Source organism: Alosa alosa, chromosome 11, assembly GCF_017589495.1.
Source record: "Alosa alosa isolate M-15738 ecotype Scorff River chromosome 11, AALO_Geno_1.1, whole genome shotgun sequence".
In the NCBI taxonomy this organism is placed as follows: Eukaryota; Metazoa; Chordata; class Actinopteri; order Clupeiformes; family Clupeidae; genus Alosa; species Alosa alosa.
Genome location: NC_063199.1, coordinates 2,359,784 through 2,371,813, shown reverse-complemented (window position 1 = coordinate 2,371,813; position 12,030 = coordinate 2,359,784). Strand labels below are relative to the sequence as shown.

The 12,030-nt window shown below is 39.1% G+C and overlaps 1 protein-coding gene across 5 annotated transcripts in view; it reads left to right on the top strand.

The window, feature by feature from the left end:
* The window catches only part of LOC125303171 (cat eye syndrome critical region protein 2 homolog), a 58,990-nt gene that overhangs the window by 30,354 nt on the left and 16,606 nt on the right, over positions 1–12,030 (top strand). For 4 of the 5 annotated variants that reach the window (XM_048256730.1, XM_048256729.1, XM_048256727.1 and 1 more), the window contains exons 8-15: positions 640–708; positions 959–1,088; positions 6,421–6,550; positions 6,638–6,675; positions 6,765–6,856; positions 6,969–7,095; positions 10,017–10,387; positions 10,879–11,007. In XM_048256730.1, coding sequence (XP_048112687.1) covers positions 640–708; positions 959–1,088; positions 6,421–6,550; positions 6,638–6,675; positions 6,765–6,856; positions 6,969–7,095; positions 10,017–10,387; positions 10,879–11,007 — 1,086 coding nt within the window. The remainder of the gene's footprint in view (positions 1–639; positions 709–958; positions 1,089–6,420; positions 6,551–6,637; positions 6,676–6,764; positions 6,857–6,968; positions 7,096–10,016; positions 10,388–10,878; positions 11,008–12,030) is intronic. The other variant, XM_048256728.1, reaches the window with a different exon arrangement.

Sequence of the window (12,030 nt, the reverse complement as noted above, 5' to 3'; positions counted from 1 at the left end):
TATGACATATCGGGATATTGGCATCCCTAATCTAATCTACATTGAAAGTAAGAGTCACGGCTTCACGGGGGGGGTCGGGTATGGGCTTTTTGTCATAGAAAGCTTAACATTGATCGATTCCTGAGACTCTTAGCTTTAAAACGAGGTATAGTACGACTATGGTGCTTCATGTTATGGTGCATAAAATTGATTGTACGGTTGATTGTAAAATTGAAACCAGGAGGAGGAGGGCACTGTAAGCGAGGTCTGTGTCTGTATGGCTGCAGTTAATGCCTTAAACAATTCTATTATGTTTACATTTTTGTCTTTTCGTAGTTAAAATATGTAATAACAAGTAAAGTTATTGCACTCTTCAATCCCTGCACTGTTCACTTTTGCCCTACCACCATTGCACACACTCTGCCATGGCACCTCATCATGGTCAATCCATACCAAACCTTTGCAATCACCTCATCATGATCAGTCCATACCAGACCTTTGCAATCACTTCACATGCTCTTTAATTTTTACATTTCTGTGAGCGATTTTTATGGATGTGAGAAATATGTGTGTATGTGTATTTGTTTGTTTTGTTATCGTTGTATTGGATGCTTAAAATTTCCCTCAGGATGTCTCTCTGTGTCTCTCTTTTACTTACAGGAGAAGGAGCAGAAACAGAAGTTAATGGGCAGCTACCACAAACTCTCTGAGAAAAATGTTATCAAGGAGGTATCTATCATCCATCATGTTGTTTGTACATGACTTCCACTAAATACAGCAATTTAAGTGCTGTCAAACAGCTGTATGTTAGTGTCTTAAAACAATCATGTAAAAGTATTTTTTTTCCCTTGAATTTCTTTCCTAGAGATTTGTAGTGTAGTTTACAATTAGACCATCATAAATACAAATACTCTTCACAGAGACAGCTGTACATGTGCATTTGTTGTCAAGTGTTTGACATAACTGACTGCGTTCTTAGGAGAGAATAAAGGCAAAATCTGAGGTAAAACAGCAAAAAGAAGAGGAGGCAGACAGGCAACTGCTGCTGGAGAGGCTGATGCAGGAGCAACGTGAGCAAGAGGAGCTGGAGAGGGAGAAAGCCGTGGAGGGTGAGCACACCATCAATTGGTTCCATCTAAATTATATTCCATTAATTTCTTGTTGGGAGACAGGCGAGTAAAAGGTTGAAAGGGGAAAGGAATGTTTTTATACTGCATGCATGATACATTGGAAATTCGGAAAATACAAGTTGTTGATGATTTGAACTAGAGATGCACTAATTGATCGGCTGGTGACCAGAATAGGCCGATTTTCACGTTCGGCCATGACTGGGTCCGGCCAGTCAGTCTGATATAAGCTGGTCAAATGCACTCGCGCACCCACTTAAAACAACATCCCCCTGCTGAGTTTTCAAAGTCTGAAGAAGCTAGCAAAGGCCAACAGTCAGGCCTGGATGTACAAAGAAAACGCTAATACCGAGTTTTTCTATGCGCAGAAAGCGTTGTGCTTTGCCGTATTCCATGGAATTTACTAAGATGTCACTTCATTACGTAAACAGCGCTTATTGCCTCTACGCCTGCCGCAATTGCGTGCCCACAGCTCAACAACAAGCGCAGTTGAATGGAGTTAACTGATTGCGACATTAAAAGGACGGATGTCGTGAAAGTGAAAATACGATATTATAAAGGCAAACAAAAGTTAAAGTTGCTTTTGACATAGTAGCCTACAATGAAGAAAACTGATGCTCTGAAGCTGTCTCTGAAAGTTTCTTTAATTGATGCATTTAACCGGAATTTGGATTACTCCTGCTTTTTAGATATAAGTTTTTCACCGCATACATATGGCATACCTCCTCCCCTTTGTTTGCATATGCATCAATACAAATGAAAATATGTTCCATGGCAGCATGTTCAAATGAATCATGAAAATTGTTTTTGTATTTTTAGTTGGATATTGGATGTGAGAACAAGAAAAATTTTGTTCCACAACACGGTGCATTTAGTGGTCTGTGAATGTCCTACTCTGGGAAGCATTGCTCCTGCAGCTGAAGTTAGACTTGAAATAGAATCTCTGTTCACCTGTTCCATTTTTTTAACAGCCATTCCATTATTGAAAAGTTGATTACATTTCTATGTTAATGTCCTACTTAGGGTTGGGCACCGAAACACGGTTCTAATATGGCACCGGTGCCGACACAAACGGTAGTAACTGCATCGAATAACAACGTGGATTTCGGTGCCTCATTTCGGTGCTTAAATAGCATTGTTTTTTTTATTATTTTTTTTTCTACGAGGCATCACTGCATGTCATGCGCCATCTCTAACGTCTTGCTCTGATGGCAACACATCCAGATACAGTTAGCTAACATATGATAAACACTGGATGTATAAACCAGAGGGGTGCACCACATAGGCGAGTGGACAGTGTTTGACAGCTTGCGTGAGCCGAAGTAGCTTACTTTAAAGCAATATCGCGAGCTCCTGTCAAAAAAACACACAAGCAAAAGGCTATGAAACAACATCAACAGTAGGCTAGCCTATACATTACACAATATCCTTGCTAATGCGCTAACTGACATTTATTTGAAATGTTATCAGCAAAGTTGTAAGGTGAAAACTTTATTTCATGGTGTGTTAAACAACATAATGGCATGATATTAATCTTTCATGTGTATGAGGCCCATATAGCATCACAATGAATATGAAGATCATGTTAAAAGTTAGCTGGCAAAAACATAAATATGTAGGTTACATACCTGATGTCACTGAGCTGTCAAAGAGGCTACAAAACCATCTCCGTTCGTTATCGCTAATTAAACTCCGCTGACTGGTGTTAGCGCATAGCCATAGTTGCTCTTAGAATGCCTAGGCTAGCACTGGGAATCTAAACACTTCAACACATGTAGCCTAACATGTTCAAAACTACTGCGTGTTATGGGTTAAGACATGACATTTCTTGAAGCATTTGGGAACACACTGAATTAACTGGAAAATAGAGTCCCTGTTAGATTAGCTTGCTTGCAAATGCAGTTGTCCATGACCTGGCAGTTTTATGGCAAGCGGTTTTAACATACATTATGGCAAACCGCCTACACTGGGTAAACTTGAAAGCAGAGCTCACCATTGTGTGTGCATGCATGGCAAGCTGTTTTAACATTTAAATGTATTATTCGTAGGAGCAATGAGATATTTATAGTAAATTGAATATAACAGTTCAATTTCATGTTCAAATTTGTCTTATCAATAAAAAAAAAAAGCAATTCATGCTTTAGACCATTTTATTTTAAAACATTTTAAAAACAAAGTACCTGTTCAGGCACCGTTTCGGCACCGGCACCGTTTTAAAAGTATCGATTTAGCACCGGTATCGGATAAAACCCAAACGATACCCAACCCTAGTCCTACTAAAGAAAAGATAGAAAATAAATCTTTGTGTGTGCTGCAAAGTGGTTAGAAATCGGAATCGGCTAAAATCTGTATCGGCCCAGAAAATTGCAATCGGTACATCTCTAATTTGAACGTATGGTCGGGTTTTTAATTGTGACCTTGTGAAGAAATTCAGTGCTCCAATTTTTGCGACTTGATGTAACAATAATTATGCCATCCTCCATCGTACAACTACTACTTCATTACATTAGAAAGATAAATAATCAAATAAACACTTTCTGTGGTGATTCTGCATTAAGTGCATTCATTGATGTGTCTCACTTACCAGCTTAAAGCGTTGTTGCTTGTTGTTTCTGGCAGTTTTCCTATTGGCTGATAACGATTTATTTTTAAAAATGTATCAAAGTTCCCCCTCCCCCGTGGAGAGTAGTAGGCTACGTTAGCCCATCTGACTGCAAGTGTCAAGACGTGAGATCAAGAGATTCTGTTCTTGGTAGCAGTAGCGAAAGCAGAAATGTTCAAATGGGTGGCCATACAAACGTTAATCATAGGCATGTTATATTTATTACATAAAAGTGGAATTTATTGAACGCATTTGATTACAGCTGACAAATTACGCAGAAACATTTTCAACTGGAGCAAAACAATGGATGAATGTAGCTTCGGCACGTCACATGAAACACAATTGAGACAATAGATTGACCTTTGGACAACTTCAGAGCCTTATCATAGGCATGTTACATTCATGACATGAAAAGTGGAACTTATTGAACAAAAAGGACAAATTACGCAGTCGGCTAAACATTTTAAACTCCATGAACCCAGCATCGGTGCGTCACATAAATTAAAACACAAATTGAAGCAACAGCTTGACCATCGGACAATCCTACTGCAAAGCCTTTCCATAGGCATGCAACGTTTGACATAAAAAGTGGAATATGAACACATTTCATCACACCTGACAATTACGGAGCTGCCGGTTGTTGGCGATTTGACTGATTCTTGAGCTCTCAGCGCAATGTTGATTTGCGCGTCTTTTTTAGATGGTGAACGTAAACGAAGGAAAGCCCTCTAATGCCCCGTCGTGGCTACGTGTATGCTTGGTAGGCTAAACTAGTGGAAAAATGTCTGTAAACAAATTTGGTAGCTAGAAAAAAAGAACATAAACAGGATCGAAAATACAAATACAATTATTTCAACGTAATAAACCCGTTTAGAAATCATTTGGATGGTTAAATTACCTGTTCCGGTGAAAATAGTTACTTTCACCGGTGTGCCTAGTGTCCCCAGGCGGAAATCCAACCTTGCAACATTGAGACTACCGTCCCGGAAAGAGAAGTGAGAAACAAGAAACTCGTTTTAAATCGTGTTTCTTACCTTGTAACATCCACATAGTTCTGCCAAACTAACCGTTCGCTAGCTTGTAAACAAATCCATGTGCTTTATCGTTGCCTTTTCCCACAGTTTGAAATAGCATAATGCACAATTTCTCCAGCAGAGGGGGAAATCCTGCCAAGTTTCCCTTTAACTAATTGATCTGATTTGGTTCATGTTTCTCCTGGTAGCCTGTGCTCACCTGTGCTGCATGAAATGCGTAAAATCTAAAGACTATATCACTGTGCAGGTGTGGTAACGTTAATTTCTGGTCTTGACTCACTGCAGAATGCAGTCATTGTCCAGCTAAACAAGTTAAAGAAAAGGAAACGAAACTTCATATTTTTAGAGCCTCTAAAATCAAATTGACTATTGAAATCGAGGCTTAGGATGGAGTGATGTGTAGGAGCGATGACTGACTCATCCCCCCTCAGATTTTTTCACAAATCGCACCCTGACTAGGTTGGCTTGTCAGTCAGTGTGGAACCTCAGACCAACGCAGATGGCAAAATAAGGAACTGCAACCTAATTTCAGTGGCTAAATCTCTACAGAACATTTCTAGTGGTTCTCATATGCATTGATGGATTTGCGAGATCTCGCAAAAGAAAGTCAATATCTTGCAAAAGAAAGTCAATATCTCGCAAAAGAAAGTCAATATCTCGCAAAAGAAACTCGAGATCTCGCAAAAGAAAATCAAGATCTCGCAAATGATACTCGAGATCTCGCAAAACAAACGCAATATCTCGCAAAAACAAACTCAAGATTTCACAAACCTAGTCAGTGTTTGTCCCCAGTACATACCTTTTTTTTTTCATGTCACCTCCCGGGCTCTGTACGGATGAGAACCAAAACAGTATTTTAGTTTGCTGAAATAAAACAAATGAAAAATATGTGCAATATTTGTATGTCTAAAATACCATTACCACATCGCAAATATGTGTTTTAGTCAACATAGGCTACGACCTTTGACCATCATGTCACTACTGCGAAATGCCTTCGATGCATTTCGTAGTTGGAGCGTTGCCAGCATAGGCATAGGCCTACATAGACTACCTATTGTTTGTGATCAACAGGCTCAGGTTGTATTTTCTTGTAATAGTTTTTTTCTTGTAACATTTACTATTTGTGTAATGCTCTGATGCAGCAGGCTTTGGGCTATGGTTCGTTAATGTAAGATTTAGTCCTAATGCAAAATGTTAAAGAAAAGGTGCCGATGGTAGGCTACTTGTGAAAGTTGACGGGCCAGTTAAATGTTTATAAGGCTATTTTTGTACTTGTACTTGTTCCAATAGCGCGAAAGAAAGCACCCTTAGGCTGTTTCATTAGCCCATAGAGAGCCTATATTGTGATGTTGAGAGGTGCGAGATAAAAATAAAGCACATACAATTGGAATGATTTTGGCTTGTGTGTGATTTATCACGGGGTCGGGTAACGGGTCTGGGTGCAGATTTAATTTTGATATCACGGGTGACTGGTCGGATCTGGTGCTAAACTTTGCGGTTACGGGCGGGGGCGGGTCTGCAGAAATGGACCTGTGCAGGACTCCGATATGAATGACTAACTACATGGAAGCTCCAAATGAGTGCTGCAACTGCACACAACTGATTGGAATTAGACATTCCTTTATTCTCTGTGTCCCGCTTCATTGACTAGCCATGTTCACCCATATTTTTTTATCAGAACGTGCACGCCGAAGGAAGCTTCGGGAGGAGAAGGCCTGGCTGCTTTCCCAAGGGAAGCCCCTACCCCCTGAACTGGTGAACCTTGAGCCACATTCACCGATCCATCACAATAACAAGACCAAAGAGTTGTAAGAATTCTAAACTAATCAGCCTAAGCTCTGAGTTAACTCATAAGACTGCTAGAATGTTTTGTTCAACATTTGTTTGTCTTACAGCTATGAAATTGATGATGATTACACGGCACTGTACACAGGTAATGTAATTTCCATTTGTTAAGTCAATAATTATTTCATGATTCTAAATGCTCAATTACATGCTATATCATGGTCTTTGTATTGCTAGTCTTGGATGTGCTTAAAGCTCATAAAGATGCATGGCCATTCCTGGAACCTGTTGATGAGTCCTATGCTCCAAACTATCATCAGATCATCAAGGTACATGTAATAGGCTCTTGAATATGATATGAATATGAATAAATGTAAAGGCTTGGATTTTACATGTTGCTGTTAATCATAATGTATGTTATGCTTTTGTCTATCCTCAAAGATGCCAATGGACTTGTCAACAATTGAGAGGAAGTTGAATGATGGTGAATATGTAATCAAGGAGGAGTTTGTGAAAGATGTAAAGCTCATGTTTGAGAACTGCCTTGAATACAATGGAGAGGATAGTGGTAAGTAAGCAGTAATATGAGAGGATTCAGACTAAGCAGTACTGTATGTTCATGTTCCAACGGTCCACGCAACCACCATCCCTTTGGGGAAAGCCATGTTGCTGCACGTTTGTCGACACATTTTGTGCTCCCTAAATACTCCTATCACCCCCAGCTTTCCAAGTGCGTAGTACAACCTATAGCCTGATATGCCATGATGTAGGGAAAACATTAATATATACATGTTTACAAAGTAAATTAGTCACATACTAAAATCATGTCATTACCAAGTAAACCTGTTTCACTGAAAGTGTTTCTTCATCAACAAATTTGAAGGGCAACATTTTACATAAAATTTGAACTAGCAAGTTGGGAGAGCCGGCTGTAAAGTCAATATAGTTTTCATGAATCATTATTGAACATGATTGTGATTTTCCCTGTCATACTACATTTTTGGCAGTGAATAGAGTTTACAGCTTTATTCAAATAATCAATCGAAGCTGTGCCGATGTAGGCTACAGCAGTTGATTTTACCACTGTGCAAAAGTTACATCGCTTGCACAAACACATCGCTTGGAACATATCCTAATGGTTAATTTGGTTACATCTATGATTTTTATATTCATGTTATTCTCAATGTGTGATGGACCGTGAAGCTCACTTAACAGAAGCGCTGTGCTTCTCATATGAAATTTTGAGCCGATATCGATACGGATGCATAAAATAAAATTTGGCCGTTCACCAATGCCAGTATTTTGTTTCTTTGTTTTTGTTGTTAATTGAACATGTTGGTAGAGTGGAAACAAAACTATTCACTAATTCATAAATATACACATCATAGCACATTTACCTAGTGCAGAATTGTTTCAACATAAGGCCATCCTTAAAAATTTTCGTTTGCCGTAACCCGACCGACCCCGTCAATTTAGAACCGACCCAAATATTTATTTTTTCCACCTTTTAGTCCGACCGACTTGCCGGTTGTAAACTTGCGTTAATACCGACCGATTGTTTTTTTTTTTTACTCTAAACAACCAATACAAATGCAATAAAATAATATTTATTAAAGTAGGCCTAAGTATTGTGAATATAAATTGCCTACATGCAAACGTAGCTCACCTAAATAAAACCCTGTGGCGTCATCTCTACACCATTGGTTTTACGCATGTCACACTATGGCCCTACGCTTTGTTTCATTCACACAAACTGATAACGCTTTTACTTGGCACGAAGTTCTGGAAGAACTGTGCCCAGATCTTTTCCCATCCCTTCTCCCCGCTAGTCTAACGGTGACCGTGTCGAGGTATTGAAATTGGTTGTGGTCTATTCAGCATTTCTCAAAATATGGGTCCGCAACGTGGAGACTGCTGGTCCGTGGAGTGAAATTAGGCCCGGTGCTTCATCTGATAATTTGTTGCGCAGTTGATCAAGAAACCGCGGACCGACGAAAAAAGAAAACAAACGTTTCTGCTATCGATGTCATTAAACATGGAGCTCTACAACTAAGTGGTGGTATGAGCATTCATTCAATGGGCTTGGCGCTCGCGAGAGAAGAAACTGAAACTAATCGATAATGTTGGTATCAAAGCTCCGCTTCAACCTGTTGGAAGGCTATTTATTTATTTAACGAAACTTAATAGAACAACGTTGTTTTTTGGAACTTCCATAGAAACAGAGCAGAGACTGTATAATACACTGTATAGCATTGAGTATTGTATAGTCAAATTTCAATATAACGTGGCCAAAAGCTATTGTAGCCTTCTTTCTGGGTACATGTAGATGAGCCCTATGACCCCAAAGTCTGCCATGACCGGGCCTCGGGTCAAAGAAGTTTGAGAAAGGCTGGTCTATATAATCTGCATCAGAATGAGGTTTGCAATGATGCGCCTGAAAGCACGGGTTGAAGACCCAGTCAGTTACGTCACGATATGCACATTTGTGTAAATTCATTCCTACGTGATCACCATGACCAAAATTTTTTTTTTTTTTTTTACTTTGAATCTTGAAAAAAAAAAATTTGACCTACCTACCGAAAATTGGCAGTAACTGCAAACAAGAAGGATGGCCTAACTGATGAACATCAGCTACTGCCATCGTTAAATGTCATATAAATTTGCCAATAGCTGATATCAGTAAACAAGGCCGATGTTGGCAAATACCGATGTTGGCAGATATATCAGTGCAGCCCTACTTCTCATGGACATGCTCACCAATCAGAAGTGGCCCAACTTAATACTAAATTAGGGATATTGAACTGAACCTTGACATCAAATTGCAATATATCAGACAAATTGCAATTAGACATTTTGCCCAAATTGGGCAGCCCTAAGTGCAAGTTATCCTTGTTTTCTGCGGTCACAATTTTGTCTCCCGTGGCAACAGATTCATGCTCTCTTGCCTCTTCATATGCATAACTTTGCAATATCAACAAAGATTCATGATCCCTTCCCTTTTACATGCAACATTACAATCTTTCATTTCACAAAATCTCTTCTCAAACTTGTTTGCATAAACCAGAAACCACCATGAATAGCCCACTAAACCAAGCTACAAGGCTGCTTGTTGTTTTTGTATTCTAACCATGCTGCCACTTAAATGTGAAAATATGCAAAAGGCTGTGGAGTATGTCAGTTTTTGGCCACTTTCAAAATGATGCCGCAACATGCTTAACTCTGAGTCCGGCATCCCCGCGCTATGCAAATTTGAAGGACTCATTCTAAGGTTATGAGAATGTCTTGATTTGTCGGTTAAGGTAATTACTCACTAATCAACACATATTTATAAATACTATATTAAATTTCTGTTGCTTCAATTTCTTCCTTGCCTATCCAAGCCTTGAAACTACTTTTTTTTAACAAAGCAGGGAGTTGTATGGAGATGTTGTGGAGTAAATAGATTGATGGTAGTATTGGTATCATATGGCATTCTTTATATATTTTCAGAATATACAATCATGGCTGAGTCCCTGGACCGTTGTTTCAGTAGAGCACTGCAGAAGCACTGCCCTCCTGAGGATTGTGATACGGATGAAGAATTTCATGTGAGCGCTGAAGACAAAGATCGAAAGGAAAGAAAGCGAAGCAAGGGACAACGGCAGGCAGGCCCAGAGGGCCTGATCAGAGCCACTGAACTGGCCCATAGACGTAAAGCATTCCCCAGTGGCAAGAGTACAAGTAATGAGAAAAGATGCAAAACAGCAGTCCCGCCACCTTCACTAATGAAAAGTGAAACAACGACTTCACCAAATGCTGTCCTAAATCAAATGAAGCCTAGCACTGATATTCAACCTAATCTTTACCTTCCAACAAAACAGGTAAATTGGATTTTTTTGGGAAATGTATTCATGTACATAATCAAGATTATAATCTGCATAGCATATCTGAGGATGGTATTCAACGTGTCACTATTTCTTTTAATTAACATTTACACAGTGCATGCATTGATTGAAAATGATGACCAGACATTAGTGTTGCTTATAGAAATTAATCCTTAAATCTTAATTATTTCTAATTGCCTTTTAGTGTGCCTTTTACAAACCATGAAAAAACTTGTGTGGTTAAATAGGTTAATTGTGTCATGATGAACTTTGATGCATTTATTTGTATACTCAACTCAAGTAAAAGACTTCTATACACAGATACATTTTATTTGCTATTTTGATCAAATCCATATTAGTGAACACTTAATGTTTACATTCAGTGGTCACTAATGTGAATGTTTAACAATATACTTTTTTATCTCTGTAAAGTAGAGCTGCCATTGCTTCAACACTAAAAAAAAAACTTCTCATGTCTTGACTCTTAGCAGCTCCATCATCCAACAGATCCATCTGGGCCCCGAATGTTAACTCAGCTGATGTTAGTCCACGGGCAAAATCCAGTGATGTCTATGGAATCGCGTTCACAGTGTATACCACATAATTACAACATACAGGTGAGATGCGCAATGCAACAAAATTCCCTTAAAATTTCAACAACTTCAAATAAAGTTAATTTCCCTGTACCATCACATCACACATGCACACCACATCACATGTTTCCATGCACACCATATTCTGATTAAGGATCATACTCTGATCATATTCTGAAAATATTCAAAACAAAATATTTCCATGTCCAGCAGAAATGGGAATGTTCCCATTTACATGTTTATCGGCATATTCTGAATAAACCAGCAACATGCAGTAGAACTGGTGTCTGCGTCATGACGTCTCAGCGGTTTCTGTCCCTGAATTTCATTCATTCAAAATAGGTGAATTTGCCCAGATCAGAGCCGCTATTTTGCATTTTATCCTTATAATAGGCCGCTTTGACGGGTTTCCACCGATTCTTCATCTTTCAGCAGTGTGCGAAAAACCTGCTTTGAGCATTATGATGCTTTCACCCATCGAAAATTTCCGTCACAACATTTAAACTTTTAGGTTTTAATTAGGGGTGTCAAGATTTTCGATTTTATATCGAAATCGATCGAAATTACATCTCAATCTCGAACTTTGAACTCCAAAAGTAGAATCGACGATGCAGCCACACCCCCAATGTCACGTCCAGCATGTATGCCACGACGCACAAACGCACAGGCATGTGTTGAACTCAGGGTCAACACTCCTCTAATTAAGTGTGCTTCCAAAGCAGCACACTTATTGTTCTTCTTAAGTTTTATTATTATTATTATTATTATTATTATTATTATTATTTTTCCTGTCTCCCTAATTTTTTGTCAGCCCTAGCGCCTAGGCCCTTTGAGACAGAGACACCGTTCCAACTTTAAAACGTCCGGTCAGTACCGGTGTAAGTTGGTCGCGAAGATGACGTCAGGTGGGCGTGCCGTTCGTCCGCCATATTGGATTGAACAGAAAGTTTAAACTAAATTTTCACAGGTCACAATTTGATCCGAACGCCAATTTAAACTTGACGTACATTATCCTTGGACCAAGCCTCACAAAAGTTACGGAAGGAT